This window comes from Pogonomyrmex barbatus, unplaced genomic scaffold (assembly GCF_055798465.1).
Source record: "Pogonomyrmex barbatus isolate J1 unplaced genomic scaffold, ASM5579846v1 scaffold3, whole genome shotgun sequence".
Classification (NCBI taxonomy): Eukaryota; Metazoa; Arthropoda; class Insecta; order Hymenoptera; family Formicidae; genus Pogonomyrmex; species Pogonomyrmex barbatus.
In genome coordinates this window covers 6749227-6766259 of record NW_028297127.1, presented here as the reverse complement: position 1 = coordinate 6766259, position 17033 = coordinate 6749227, and the positions used below count along the sequence as shown (strand labels likewise).

The window sequence follows — 17033 nt, the reverse complement described above, 5'->3', positions numbered from 1 at the left end:
ATACGCTTCGATAATCGTACATACATTAAGAGCGCCCGTGCTCCATCCACTCTCGCGTATGAGTGCATGAAAACACGGGTCTGGGGTAATACCACCGGTTACACGGGGTCATTTCCGCGATGCATGTACCAACATGGCCGGATTTCGCTTGCGTATATCAGTGCGTTATTATGCGCGCGTATCCCGCGTGTTGCTAATCAATTGCGTTTTATTTCGAGATACACATGCGCTCGTAAAGAAGTAAGAGATATCGGTGCCGCATGACTGAGCACGTGGAAGTATAAAAAAATACGATAAATTTCTAACCATTTTGGATATGAAATTATCGTTATAACGAGACAATAATTTCGTGCCAAAGTGAAATAAATCGATCTTGATGAAATTCTAAAGCTATTCTATTAAAATATAAATATACTCAGAAGAAGCTTGAGTGGAAAATTATTTTTTAATTAAAAAAGATTCGGTCGAATAGCCAATCTAATATTTAACGTAAAAATGATCTTTCGATAGAACGTATACAATATTTGGTTTCTCCGTTACATAAAGACTCGGACTGAAAGGAGAACGTCAGGTGGTTAATTCGTTATCTCGATATCGATCGAGAATCAATTGTGTTCCATGGCTGCTGGAAAACTGTAGACGCGATATATCCGCGGATTAGAAAGTCCTCGATCTCGAAACGAACGTTTTCATATCCTGAATCGCGGGGAGAGGAAAGGTCAGTGGTCTTGGCCGAGGAGTTTTCTACCGTGGCTATGACTCTGCGGCTGCGTTCAAAGCCAGCTCGTCACGCAACGCGGACATTCATGCAAACGCACCGCATACGGCGAGCGAGAAACCGAGAGACAGACGAGCGGAGAGAGAAAGAGGAGAGAGAGAGAGAGAGAGAGAGAGAGAAAGAGAGAAGAGAAAGAGAGAAAGAGGACGAAAGAGATGGATGGAACGATAGAGGAAATGAGAGAGAAGAAGAGCAGGACTACAAACGTCGGCTTTACGGACGGACGCTGATACGGAGCCTAATAGAAATATCGATTTTGAGGGTCAACGCACCTCGCAACGTTATACTTTATACTTTATACTTGGCGCATAATTCTCCTTAAAGAACATCGCCGCGGTCGCGCGCGATAAGCACTGAAAGAGGTTCTTCTTTCTTCTTCCTTCCCTTTCGGGGAAATTCGATCGCGAGGAACCGAGAGGGCCGCGCTTCATTAAGCTTTACATTCCTTTTAACCTACGTGGTTATCTGCGAAATAGTTGAAAAAAACCTGGGTACTAGGAGGGGGTCGATAAATGTAATCATTAAGCCTGGAGGTTCATTAGGAATGAAAATTGAAGGAAAATTGCAACGCGGTTACCTTCGGTATTATTTATTACATCTCAAAAGTGTAAGTCGATTAAAGAGCGAATTGAAGAGAAACTTTTCATCTCATTTAAAACGAACGAACCAAGCCGAAACGGCTTGGACTTGGTAGTTAAACTGTCTTTCTTGGCGAAAAGGAGCTTAACTCTTTTTTACAAGTTTACACTTTTCCGAAATAGAAAAATACCGCTTGTGCGGCAGAGTTTCGTTTGGCGTTTACGTGGCGATAAAGCACCCCTGTTCCGTTATCGTTAGGCATACGACGTCGATATCGAAATATCGACGAGAAAACAGATGTTTCCGAGACCTGAGATGTTTGTGAGACCCAGGCAAAATCATAGATTCATCCAGCGCCGTTAGATTCATCCAGCGTCGAGGTCCCACGTATCCGATAAGATTCAGATCGCCGCTTGTGTCGCAGCTAGAAGCTCGGGAGGTCTCGAGACGTTTCTCGAGAGTGCCAGGCGGTCGTGCGCAGGATATCCAAACCGGATGTACGGCTCTCGTCAAGTTGCGGGGTAACGGCGATCGAAATTCTATATTTAGAAGCGGCAACACCCGGTACAGAGCGCGGACGGTAGTCCGCGTATGGCGCGGCTATTCCTGTATTCCTGAGCTCCTCTCCTTCGCCCGTGCTATCGCTCTTTTCGTTTTTCGTCTACCACGGCGTTCTCCGCCTGGGGAAATTCTTCGAGGGCGGACGGACGCGCCGGGCGAATGATGCAGAATCGCGCCCCGCGACATTGGACCGAGGGCGGCCGGCGCGCTGCTCTCTGAAATATTTCCTTTATCTCCCGCGGGATTCCGCTCGCAATTAAATGCAGCCGCGGCTCTCCACGAAGCGAGGGGAGGGGGAGAGCAGGAGACATCCACCCTCTCGAGGGATTAAATATTCGCTTGCTCGTCTCACGCTAAAGCTATCTTGCACTTGAAGGATGGTTTAATCGTTTCCATAACTACTATGCGTCTCGGTGTTTGCGTTAATTTTCCAGCCGGACGATAAGTGATTCGATTCGTTACGAACGATTTTCTCTCGACGTATCGTTTTAGAAGAATTTCTTTACCGGCGCATCCGCGAGTCGTCGGGGAAAGCTTCTCGCCAAAGGATGGCGATGCGACGATTTTATTTAACGGACAATGGATAAATGTCATACCTCACGGCGCAGTAATTATGGAAGATACTTCCTTCGTTTCTCTTAGAAATTAATCGCTGACCAGAACGATCCTCCGCCCCGAACAAAGAATCATTCACGATTGGCGGCGCGTCTCCGGCGTTGTATCTCGATTGTTCGTATATTGAGTTACCCGCGCGATGTATCTCAACAATTGTTCATTCACGAGTGCTGCTGAGTCGTATGTATTCATACTTTACGTTTATTTTGCCCGTGCGCGACTTCTTTCGACTCGCCGCTATCGCATCCGCTCTCGCGATTGTAATAGATTGCTATCTTCCAGCTGCGCAGATGAAATGTTGAAAACTAAAGCGATGCATGTCTTGAATGACTTTCGCCGTCTCGCCTTTCAGCGAGAATAAGTTAGGATAACATCCCGCGGAAAATAAATGTTTAAAATGTAAAATTGATGAAGTAACAATTATCTATTTTATTATATTTCGATTCCACTTCACATATCAAATTTTATCAAATTCTGATAAGTAAGTTTTTTAGTACAAGTTGTGTAAGTCGCAGTAAAATGCTTATCATTATTAGAAGATTGTCATAAGACAATTATTATATAATATATGATTTGTATGGGGGGAGGATGATTTTTTTATGATAATATTCGTTTGTTGACGTAATGCAATATGCATAATGATAATTAATCGAGAATAAATCGCATGCCACTAGAGCCCATTTAAAATCATGATCACTATCAATGAGTGACGTGTTGGAAAGTACGGCGATGACAGTTTACGCGATTATTTCGTCGCTCTTGCGTAACGCAAGCTGCTCTCGTTTTAGAATCTCGCACACTTTTCTCGGTAAAGATTAGATCGAATCTGTGATTCGTTCTTCGTGGAAATATCACATTCGCCTTATTCTGGATCGGCGCTTAAGACACGGCTACTGAAAAGCCGTCGATGCTGTGATTTTTCCGAGAAACGCCCTGTGACTGGATTATTTTTCGAATGAATCACGGAAAACGAGATCCATTTGTCAGTGTAAGACACCAGAATAATCGGAAGATTCAGAAGATTATTTTTGCACCGTGCCTATAGGACTTGCACGAATAGAAAGAATATAAAGTGTTCATTTTATTTTCTGTTTTTTTTTTTTTTTTCTTTTTTTCATCACATACACTTTCGAAAAATTTTTCAATATAACTCGTGTGCTTTGCAATTAATTTTCCATCCGATTACACCGATTGAATAGCTCTTTTGTCTGTAACTTTATTTCTAGTAATATTTTGCGAAAAATGTAAAAAAAGATTCTAAGCTCGTACACGCGTATAATTATTAGCGCTATATAACGCAAGTAAATCTGACGGAGAAAAAGCATGTTTGCAATCGATATGTTGAAATCGGATATCATATGCATCGTATTTAGCGAGAGCGCGGTGCGGGCATGAGCGCAAACATGACGCCGCCGTTATTCGACGTCATTGGCTGGCGAGCCGGAACACGCGATGTGGAACAGTCTTGGCATTCATGTCCGATTCCGATGAGCCAGATACCCGTTGACTTATTAACAAGAGGAAATATGAATGAGTCGTGCCTTTCGGATACTTGTGTTTGCGAGTGATGCACGAGAGCAATTCTGCATCAGACATCCCCATGTCGAATAAGTACGACGAGTCTCACGTCGAAGAATTTTGACATCACAAATTGTTCATGGTGTTAATTAATAATAATTATACAAATCACTAAAAGAATTGCTCAATGATTTTTATTAAGATATTAATTTAATATTAAAGAAAATATGAGAATATATCTAATTAATGTATTGTTAAGAAATATTATTTTGTTTTATACAGGATTGCCGTTTTCTATAAAAATTTATAATTATTACTTGGAGATATTTCTTGGAGATATTGTGACGTTGCGTATAAAGTAAGGGAAATTTTGAAATTTAGTAACATAAAATTGTAGAAAGTTGTATATCCATTAATTTTCTCGTTACTGTAATTGTACAAGCGATCAACGACCTGCATATTCTCAATCTGGGACTCAAAGGAGTCCGAGGTCGATTCTTTCGTATGCAACCGTTTATCTCGTTGTACTTCCGCAAGTCAAGTCTGTTGTTCTGTCCCTTTGTTCCTTTGTAATTCCTCCTTTCACTTCGTCGCTGTCCCGTTCCGTGAGCAGAGTTTGGCAAAGCTCTTTCTCTTTCGAGATTGTCCTCTGTTAAGAAGGAGAATCGCGAAAGTGCGTAACGCGGCGTCGAAGGCGCCACAAAAGGAAGAAGAGCGAAACGAGTCGGCGAACGAATATGGAGTGCATCGAAATGAAACGACGGGAGAACGGAAGAGAAACATACGAGATGTAAAATCTGTATAAAATTTATTCCTCTTGGATCTTAATTAAGTTGCAATATTAATTGATTTATTCGTAATCCTGTTTTTTTTTTTTTATTTTAGCTATATGAAAACTTTGTTGTATAGTTAAGAAACTGTAAAAATGTACACGCGTCGCGAATTACACGACTACATATATTTTGGTATATTTTTATTTATATTCTATTATTTTTCTTAAAAAAATTACGTAGAAAAAAATTAATTTTTCAAATCAAGATTCAATATTATAATCTTCTTTAAAATATTAGTCTTGATTTGATTGAATTTTTATCGAATGCAAATATTATTTTTGCTCAAGATTAAAAATCTTCTATATGAAAATTATAATATTTTTATTTATATATGAGAATATCAATCTTGCATCAATACAAATTCAATCGTATTAGGACTAAAATTTTTTTAAGATTATAATATCCTTGCTAATATGTGAGAGTATATAATCTTGATTTAAGACTAATTTTTTTTATATAGAATTGTAACTTTTATATTAATTCTGGAATTGTACTTTTAACGTTGCGTAAGAATTGTGCTATTTTATTTGCTTTATTATTAAATATAATTTTATTTAACGAATCACAATTCTGAAAAACTTCAGAATTGTGATTCATTAGATAAAATTAAGTCTATTTTAAAACATTTTTGTAAATAATTGGAAAAATTGATAATTTTTAATATTATATCATTAATAATTTTTATGTATTTCTATTAATATTAATTACTTTTTAATTACCATATATACGTATTGCATCATTACTTATTATTCATATCATTGATATGTCACTTTATGATCACACAAATGACCAATATTTCCTTCAGCCAAGATTATCGATGATGTGACGCTTGAGAATTTTTTGTGAATGTATTGCCGATTAAAGTTTCTAAGGTCTAAAAAACGACACGACGATTATTAATTATTTTGAGTAAAAGAAGGAGAAAGTTTCATTCTCGTTGTTTGATCTCACAGTTCGATATTAGATTTTGTCGCAAGAGATAGCAAGAGTGAATATTAAACTTGTCGTTACATAATTGGCTTGTTATCCTGTAATTTTTCAAGCAAGATAATTCCAGGCGTTCTTTCGTGTCATGTGCTAATAATATTTGGTTCATTAAATTAATATAATGCACAATTTTTATTACTTTTCCTCGGGTATTTCGTATTATCTTACATAAATATGTATTAGAGATGTAATCTCTGGCCGTATGTAATAACTAGTTAGCCTATTTGCTAGAATAAACGATAATAATGAAGAAAACATCACTACAATGCTTAATAATCACCTTGGAAATAATTGGCAGCAATACTTCCGCGGCGGATGTTAATGTATAATCCCTGAATAGACGATATATCTTCGTTGTTAGCGAAAATGCGAGTGAGATCCCTGCGAGAAGATACGTCTTAGCCAAATTATATGCATCGCGCATTTGTAATTCAAATATCGCAACATTGTTCGTGGATTAACACGCCGGAATCTCTCGTCGCACGCGTGTGGCGTGAAATATTGGATATATCAGTTGTTTGTGTAAAAGATGGCATTACCGTATTAAAGATGCCATCACTGTGTCGGGATGCTGCTATACAGGATGTTTAAAAAAATCGCGTATTTTCTCAAATACAACATAAATATCAGATATTTTTTCGTAAACATATTAAAAAAAGAATCAATATTAAAATAATGTAAAATAAAATATTATCAAAATGATATAAAAAAATTCTTAATAAATTATTTATATAAAGTGCTTGATTTTCTCGCCGAGACTGCCGTTTTACACGCGACAATCCAATAGATAGATATCATGAAAGCAAAATTATTTGTTAATTTACCGATGAACCGTGCATCCCTTTTCTTGCGGACGACACGCAACTATCCGGAAGGATTAATATCTATTTCCGGGCGCGTGCCTCGCGTGCCGGGACAATCGCGTCGCTCCGTGCAAATTGTCTTTAATTGCTCTCCCGACGCGGACCACGGTAGCTCCTCGAAGGTGGTACGAAACTGCTGGGGTATTATTTAGCATCGCCATGGGCAACGACGGTGCTTATCGAGCGAACCGTCGAGCACCGTCGTCGAAGTAGTACCCCTAATGCATCGCTCAAACTTATACGTATGTATTTGCTGAGAAAACGAAACGTCGAAAAAGTTTCCATGTCTGGACGGTAAAGAGTTGATAGTGAATAATTTAACATGATATAACTGCCTGCATGATGCTTATACCATTATTCTGGAGCAGCGGCTATTGATTTGGCTGGTCGAATAAAAACGATAGCGTCGTCGACGTTCGTTTTATTCTGGGATGACGCACATGTGAAGTCTCAGGCAGCTGCAAGCTTCCTGAATAACGACTGAAAGTAGTATAATAAGCTACGCGAGGTAGTTTATAATAAATTTTCCTTTAGTGACAATCTTGTGATATAAATAATTGTTTTTAAGTTATTAGAAATTAAAAATGATTTAATAAATTTATCTTTAGGGAAACAAAGAGAGTTTATCTTAGATAAAGTGAACTTGCTCTAATATAATTTTAATTGGAAGTTTAATTGCTAAGATACTTAATGGGAATTTAGCGTATTTTGTGTGTTATTTCACTTTTCTAATTTCACGATTTCAGTTTGTCGGGGCTTCATATATGCCTGCCGAGGAATCCTTTTTCATAGAAACTTTTGAATGATCGGTGGAGGTCGGTTTCCTCGAGTATACACGTGAGTCATCGGACACCCCCCTCCCCCTCGAGCACCCTTCTGAAAGGAGATCCGGTGAATCTACCGTTCCGGGTTCTCCCTACCCTCGTTTCCGTGTCCGCGGAATTTTTCTTTGCGGCGGGACGAGCTTGTGTTCCATAAGGCAGATCTGAACGCGAACGCTAGAAGGTGAGGATCGATCGAATCGGGGCGTTGCACGGAGAGGACCCTGCGTGAAAGAGGAGATAAGGCTCGAGGAAAGATGGTGCATCCTTCTCGAGAGTGACTTCCGCCATTGCCGACGGGAAACACGAGACGCTCGCAATCTTCCTCGCGAGCATCGAGCTCGTATTTTTACTGCCTGAATCGAATTCGGCATCAATTCGCGACTTAGAGTTAACATGAAATTAGATAGATTGATTACATTAATTATATGTTTTATTCACAGATAGTTTTAAATAAACTACACATATATATATGTAAAATTAATCCTCAAAATATTTAACTTTTTATTGCAAATATAATGTATATACAACTTTTAATTATTATATATCACTGCAAATAATTGTAACTTCAATTTGACATTCTATCGTATACAGTTAAAAGAATCAACGCACTTTGTAAATAAAGATAGAAGGACGAAATATTTCATATCTCTTCGTATCACATTTTCTTTTTACCTTTAAGCCGAACGGTTATTTTAGTTTCATGATATCGGCTCTATTTTTTAACTCGCTCAATGTCGATATGTTTCTGTGTCGCTGTTGCTGTAAGTTTGATTACGATTCATCCCATGTTTGCCATTAAGTTGCCACACGTCGATTCGACGACAGTCTCTTTCGCTCCTTGTTATCTCGCCCGCGTAAGCTCCCGAGGCACTTTTCCCAAGAAACTCATCCGTTGATCTTCGCGATATCTCGAGTATACTCATTTTACGAAGGGATCTTTGCTAACTCATTCCTATCCATTGGACCCCTCGCGAGCGAGAAGATATCGCTAATTCGACGATAAATGTTCTCGGTGTCGAGTCAAGCTACTAGCGGCATGGCTGACGAGCGTTGCGGTGATATCTCGGCTGATAACGCCGTCGTATCTGGTTACTTTAGTGGGATCCTTAGTACCGAAGTTATCTTTTTTAACCTGAATCACTTTATCGCTGATGAAATCGGAATATCTATAATCGTCGGTGTTATTAGCCATTGATTCGTAACCTTTTTCCCGGGATCGTTATGACGTTGAGAGAAGGAGAAAGAGGAGTGTGCGTGCGTGTGTTAGAGATTCGGTCGTTTCATGATTGACTTCATTGGAGTCTGAATAAAGCGTTTACCGCTCTGACGCGATCGATCACTCTCAGGTCGCCATGAGGGATGAACCGTGCACAGCCGAAGAGGCGCCTCGTTATCGATGCGAGGAAGCCCCGTTTCTTCGGCTGAAAGACAAGCCGTCGCAAACCGTGTCTAGCTGTAACATCGGTTATGTCCTCGCTGCTGGAGAAACGGGAGAGCTTTGTCTGCTCGTTGCATTATTAATCGGGCAATCGATATCCCGGTCTATGTTTCACACACACATACACACACGCGCGCACACACACACACACACACACAACTCTAGGCCGTCGTTACAATGTATCACGTTGTTCTATTACTCGCACTTCTTTTTCTTAATTTTTCGACTTTATTCGATCCTTTTCTTTTCTCTTGAATTTTCCTAGATTCTCTAAAATTTTCCTCTAGAATTTTCCTAATTTTTCTGAAAGATAGCAAAATAAAAATTGTTTTAATTTTTAATAATTATTTAACAGCATTTTCCGTACATTAGTATTTCTTTTTATATTATTATCATTATTATTATTTCATACATTTGTGACAGGTCTCGAAACATGGATAAATTGAATTCTAAAATATATTAAATTTCTTATTGCACTCCCGTATATAAATGATTGACTTAACTTTCTAAAAAATCCAGATGACAAATTTTTAAAAATCCTTGAAGCTTTATTATGCATAAATATGTTCCAATACTTCCTCGAAAGAAATTTCTCGCTTGGCTTATTACATCATTCTCCATTATATAAATAAGAAGCAAGAATAATTAGGCAATATATCGCGGTCTTCAGATATTATATCAGAAGAGGAAGTCATTACCAAGTCGTATTAGCATTTACATGCCTTCGGAATAAGAACGTGCGGAACAGTCGCGAGCGCGATATTTTCTACGCTCGCCCCGACAAGAGGCAAGAAAGTTGCATCGCCCGCGATGCGTCGCACGCATTTTCCGTCCTTGCCGGTGCGTGTTCCGCGATGCTATGCTCGTTCTATCGCGACGTAAACCTTGCAAGGACACCTCGTCCAGTGCACCGTAAACCCGTTCCTCTCTCCCGCTCCTCTCCTCCCGCCCTCTCCTCCTCCCTGCCGCAATTAGCAGCGCAGTTTCGCGCTACTCCGATGGAATGCAACGCTATTCCGTCCCGACCGCGAGACGATTACACCGCACCTGCGTGTGGCGTGTTTATGCAAAGCCATCCGGTCCGGCGATGCGCCATTCGGTCCGAGTATACACCCGCGGGTGTTCTGCTCTATCTAAAAGTGACCCGCACGGATTGCTGTTACTTTCCCACACGCGTCACCACGAGAACTTTAAAGCGTTGGTCTTTTCATGAACTTTCCGCCGCGTGATTGCCAAACACGTCAAAAAGAGAATTCCACTACCGCGGATGATTTTTTTTCTCATTTCTTCCCCCATGTCATTCTTTATAGTCTTCGATAAAAATCAAGATTATTTTACTTCGCGTTTGTCAGCGAGGAATAATATAATTATCAACGTTTCAAACACATTTGTAACAACATTTTGCAATGAGAAGATTTTTATAAAGTTCTCTCTACATATATATATATCTCAAGTGCTTCGTCGTTGCGGGAAATGTATTTTGCGACAGGAATTTTTATTGATATCGGTTAGTCGCGGAACTACGATTGTCTAATCATGAAACTATGCCGCTGAGCTAAGAGCTCACTGTGCCACCGAAGGTCCCTCGGCGATTGAGACAGCGGAGGAAAATGGTGGCATTATTGCGACGTGACGGTATTGAAATAATTAACAACCGCGCGTGTGCATCTACTCGAAGTGATGCCTAATGAGAATCGAATTAATGGAATCGATATTGTCCACCTGCAATCGTTACGATGCACGTGAGGGCCGATCTATGCGCAAGTGCAGGCTGCAGCAACCAGGGATGCATTTTATCGGAATAACATCAGAAGTGGAGAGAGAGAGAGAGAGAGAGAGAGAGAGAGAGAGAGAGAGAGAGAGAGAGAGAGAGGACGCGATGCAATAAGTTGATTTCTCTCGAGACAATCCGACAATTAAATTAATTTTCATTACCGGATAATGGCGCACTTGACCGCGATGCACCGCTGCGACGAATTAGCCTAATGTCTCGTTACTACATCTGTAATTACGACTTAATTCTTAATGTTTAGTGCTGTGTTGTGTTTAATCTTGGAATGCACTCGCTTTCACCTTAACTCATTTTTCATTGCTGATTTGCATCGCGATCAGTAGAAAATAATATTCCCGCTGGGGGACTGTAAAATCTATCTGATTTTCGATTAATAATAACAAAATATTATTTTGTTATTATATGAGCTACATTTTGTATTTACTTTTTGTTACAACATTTGCGCATGTCATTAATTATTTCGAAACTCTCCATTTAATTTAATTATGAAATATCTTATCGATATTTGTTACGCTTTTAATATACGATTGTGTAATTATATCTCTCTGTTAAATTTGACTACGTTATTATTATTACCTAATTGGACGGCTTTTACATTTAATTGGTGCCATGTTTAGTAAGATACGTTTTATCGAACTAAGTAAAATGATGATCGCAAACGCGCGCGCCGGAGTTAACTAATTAATAACGAGGCGGAATTCCACGTTTCAATTTGCGGCACGGGTATATCCAATTATACGAGTTAATGAAAAGGAATTGTGACAAAGCGACATTTACGCCGCTCGCGTTTCGACGATCGCAGTTCCGCGGTTCTATTAATGAGAATTTCGGGCCAAGGCCCGTGAGACACCACTAAATGTTTCGTCAACGTTTCTGCGCCATCGCAGCTGGTAACCACGAGTTACCCTCGAGCGAACAAAGCTATATTACGTAGACGGTACATATTTGTCGATGACATACTTGCGCGCGGCGCAAAGCGAAGGCGCTGTATGGCAACATATGCAAAATTGTATAACACCAGGAACGGTCTTTATAATTTTCATAATTTCCAATATAACTTGTACAGTTTTTTCATATTCAGCAATTGGGTGTGATATTTGCAAATGACAGAGCGTGATATTGAAGAAAAAAAAAAAAAAAAAATTTCCCAAAATGCTTAAATCAAATCTCTTCGTTTCGTAAAATAAATTCAGTATCGATAAAAGCGTCGCGTTTATCATATAATCTCCTATTATTTTCCCAAATTTCGTCGCTTTAATTTTCTCCGATTTAATATTTCGCGATCGTACTTGGTTTCAAACGCGATTAAATTAAATTTAATGTGCGTAAAGAGACTTTCTTGTATACGCTTTCCTCGTTGTTTTATTTTAGATTTTAAAATAATGTATCGATGGAAATATATCGAGAGAAAATTGAACGGTTTGATCTTTCTGTGCAGGAAAAACGATTCAACGGACTGCCGACTCGCCATGGAGCGATATGAGGAAGAAGCCGAGGACAGCGACAACGAGACGGATCCTGAACAGCTTCTGAACGAGTGGCTCGGCGAGTTGGACAGCCTGACTGTGGTGAGTTTATACTTCTCTTCATGTGGTTTCTTCGTTAGCCATTTTACGGTCACGAACCCGCGAACAACCGCCGTTGTGCTAACAGCGTGTAGGCAGCTAAACGCTCCGTGAAGCAATCGTAAATATTATGCGTTTCGAATTTATTCCGAAGAAAACTGAGAAAATAAATTTTACTTTTTCACGAACGATTTGTGCATATAATAATAATAGGAAAATTGTTGTTGTACCGTTATAACTGTAATATTAATTAAGTTATGATGAATAGCACGCGTATTGTTAAATGCCCTGCATGGAAACATTTGTAAACACAGACGGCATATGGCAGTAATATTATCAATTAATCATAAACAGCACGTATATATTATAGCTAAGTGCTGCTCGAAATTGCAAATATTGTGACGGCATGTTGTGGCAATTAATTGTATATGATACGTAGAGTCAACTAAGTATACCTTTGAATAATTACAAATAGCACGATCTTAGGCCGCGATGATTAATTGCAATCTCTATACTCACGATGAAGCAAATATATCAAATTGAATCTAATTTGATAATTAATCGAAACGTTAAATAAAGTGACAAAACAGCGGTATGTAATTTACTGACTGATATTTGACTAAGTATCGCCGATGCAGAGATATTTGGAGAGCGAAGTGTGAAAACACGCTGTTAGAAATTTCGATCTGATTACTTTGAAAGGCGAGGCGATCCAATGAAGAGACAGCTGACTAACTGCCTCTCTTGAGTACGCGCTTCTCAATTGGTGTCAATTGGCGCGTGGTCTAAATGATTCGCTAGTAGCTCGCACGAGAAACCGCTGACGCGAGTTTACTTCCTTGAAAAGGAACGTGCACGTGCGTCTCCGTCTGTGCCTTGCGCATCATGTGTTCCTACGCCTGTGGGATCTTAAGTAGTCAACTTCGTTCTGAGACTGTGAGAATATGTCGACAGTAAGCGGATCGCAATTTTACGTAATAAAATACGTACGCGTGTGAATTATCAATAACCTTATATTAAATTATATTAAATTATCGTGTCATTAATTACGTCAGAAAAACAGAAATTTTATGGACGATGGACGAAATCATTCGATTGTTATTTATATCTGCAATAGCCAGCAATACGACAGTTTAACATTTCAACGTTTACAACGATACATTTATTTACTACTACATTTATGATACTTTACAGCGATATTTTGTACGTTTAAAAATGTAATTGTAAAAGTTTTTAGTAGCCACAATTTTTAGCCATAATTTTTTGTCACAGGCTTTTTATTTCAGAAATGCATAGAAAGAATAATTTTGCTAAAATGTCTAACAATCTGACCAGATACAAAATGCAAAAATAATTTTACTGGATTATCAAAGTAATTGTGCAGGATGTTCAAACTGATTGCTAGAAAAAATATAAAAAATTTTTGTAATATTATCATCATAAATATTAAATATTCTACATAATTATTTTGATGGCCTGAAAAAATTATTTTCTGTATTATTAAATTTTTAGATAGTAAATTTGGTAAAAACTGTTCTTTCCATATATTTGAATTACTATTTACATGTCTCTCTGGACCGTGATTTCCGCAATGGTCGTAGAAATGGCGGAATTGTCGACAATTGATACGTCCGAGTGATCGCAACGCGAACTTTGTTCAGAGAGTAGACCATCGTTCATTCTTGCTTTTAGCACTTCCTGCCTAAAGGCTCGCGGCCTAAAGGCCCCGCGGTTGTCTCTAATTTCATTAAATCGCGGATAATCGCCTTCCCCTCGACGGATCCTCTGTTACGTTGTTAGTTGTGTTAGCGACTTTCAGCGCGCTTGCAGGCACGATTTTACCAGACAATGCGCCGCACAGGAACATTCGCGGAACATCATTAGGAAGTTCGGGAATTCGCTTTGTTGTTAGTTTTTCAAGCGATAAAAGTTCGGGCATTCACTTCGTGAAAAGTTCCTTGCTTAGCTTTCTTTTCGGAGCGATAGAGAAATTTTTAGATTAATCCGCAGAAACAAGACAAGATATTCTCGGATATTTCTTTTTTAAAACAATATCTTTTTCTTGTTATTTGCCGCAATGAGATTTTCAGGAACTTGAAACAAATTTTTGTCATATTACCTTGTCTTAAAAACTTTTATATTAACAACTTGTGTGTATACAGTAGGTCTGTTTTTTTTTTCTTCGGGTTCCCCGAGGTACCTGTTGAGTACTTCCTATTTTGCATACAGACGAGTTTATACGTCTTCTCGAGCGTGGCGGTTGTATTTTCAGAGTTACAACTGAATTTCGTTCGAGAAAAAACGAAATTGGAAGAACGGTGTATACGCCAAATTTAACAAATAATGATGTTTTGTTAACATGAAAAGAACATTTTTGCTGGCAAATCTAAAATTTTGGTTAGATCTAGAAAATAATTTTGTCAGGTTTTCAAAATGACGTTTAAATTGATTGCTACAAGATTAATAATTTTTGCAGAATTACTATTGTTCTATAATAATTTTGATGGTCCAATAAAATTATTTTCAGACCTGTATCTGGTCAAATTTTTAGATTTGTCAGCAAAAACTGTTCTTCTCTTCGTGTGCTTCTTCATTCATTTCGAATTTAGAGCGATTGTCAATTTGGATTGCAAATATCTTTTGTGATAATTTTTCAATGACACTCTTGAATGAATACCAATGACAATAATTTTGTCCAAGGATCAACGACCCAGCCTGATTTAGCGCGATTTAAAAACAGAGTGATTCCTCGTACGAGTTATATCTCAAAGACATCCGCGATCTTCCTGATAAATCGGAATGAATCTTAATTACAGTCGCGGCTGTATTATTCGATTGCGAACGCGACGCCTCGTCCTCGAGGAGTAAAAGTATTCGCTGAAAGTGAAACCGTGACGAGTAACCTTGAACCTTTCTACGAAGCCGACGGCACGGCGAAACGGACACTCGAGAATCGAGTCTAGTCAGTGAAAGATGGATGAGTAGTCAGAAGTGCGCGAGCATATCCACTTGCACTTGGTCGTTTTCGCGACGAAGGTTCGGCGAATCGATAACCGGGCGATTGGGTGTCATTGCCCCGCCATCACGCGATGTTTACTTCGCAGGGACAGGAAGTTAAAATCATAATGATCGGGCAAATCACGGAGCGAATGACCGATTGGAAAATATTGACAGATAACTCGGTAAATTTTTTTTGCCAAATATGTCTCATATATCTCCCATATATCTCATGTTTGTACTTGACGCGCCCGCCCGTCTTATTGACATTTCTCGAAATCTCGAGATCGAGTCGGGTTTAGACGAAAGTGTCTTGCTGAAAATTCGTAAAAAGATATCGAGATAGGAAGAGGTGACATGTGGTCTCGTCTGGCAGCCGTAATCTCGTCAGCTGAACTTTGTGTCATCGGCGATCACGTGATCGGGCCGAATGCCCATTTCGATGAGTAATCACGCTTGCAACACGCTAGAACTTTTATCGATGAATGAGATACGAGAAATTCCGATGGATCTCTTATTCATAGGTAAAACTCACGGCGTTTCACGTCGAGTTGCGTCGCGTCGAAAACGATAAACTATCGCCCCGCCCGGGCTTTCTCTTCCCCCTGTTGCTTTCCTCTTACTTCTTTCGCTCTTATTTCGTGATCGCTCTCGGATATAGTGCCAGAAGCACGCGGAGAAAGAGAAAGAAAAAGAGAGGGAGAAAGGGAGCTTTTGCTTGCACTTGCACTTGGTGGTGATGCATCGGAGGTCGGTCAAGGCGCCTGTGTGCAGATCGATAGCCCGGCAACGCGGAACGGATAACGTTGCAACTGTGGTCGCTGACCTCTACGTGGCCACAGAGCATTCGAGAGAACAGTTGAAACAGAAATATCTTGTGAAATATCTTGCGAAATGTTATTAGTTAAAACCGAGCCACCATTAGTTTGATATTGCGCTTCAGGACGTCTCTTTGCGAGGTATCTCTAATCAGAGAGTCAAGATTTTAAGATCTATCCTAGAAAATTTTTGGATTGGGACGTAACGCAGCCACATCTTTCCCGCGATAAAGAAAAATAAAGACTTTCACAGTGAATGACTACTGAGAGGAAAAAATAAAGAAATTAATACATTTACAATAATTATTTTTTACTATTTCCCAATGAAGACGAAAGGATTAGTTAAATTATAAATATTAAACTCTATTCGTTATAGGCAATGTGGCAAATGGAAGAATGAAGCTTGTAAGACATAAAATATCTGTCTTTTGCAATATTTCTCTCTTCCTTACGGAAACAATATTTTTTTTCGTTAATTTTTTTCCGTCTCGTCGCTGCCTCGTCAATTATTCGTGATGATTATGGCATTACGGTGCTGATTATCCTCGAGCTTATTGACCGCTTTTTCGAGAACACCCGTCGGGATGATTCGCGTGTCACGGATGTACCGTAATGCGAGCATCGAGGTGTCCAATTTGCAGTCACATTCCGGAGACTGGAACATTTTACGCGAGACGCTGTATACGAAATTACTGTGCCGCGTTGAATTGCATAATGGCTTTTCTCAGAATAAGCGCGCTGCAATCGCGTTGTCTCTTACGCGTATCGTGCAAAATTATCCTTCGACTAGTGGCATTTTCCACGAGATAATCGGTCTTTGTAAAAGTTTTAATTTCTCTTATTTTAAATGGACGATTTTAAATTA

General features: G+C 39.2%; 1 protein-coding gene across 1 annotated transcript in view; it reads left to right on the top strand.

The window, feature by feature from the left end:
- Positions 1-17033, top strand: part of LOC105429274 (uncharacterized) — a 124564-nt gene that overhangs the window by 25506 nt on the left and 82025 nt on the right. Inside the window, exon 2 of the mRNA XM_089079855.1 lies at positions 12227-12356. Within this exon, the coding sequence (XP_088935981.1) occupies positions 12258-12356 (99 nt within the window). The 5' untranslated portion in view covers positions 12227-12257. The remainder of the gene's footprint in view (positions 1-12226; positions 12357-17033) is intronic.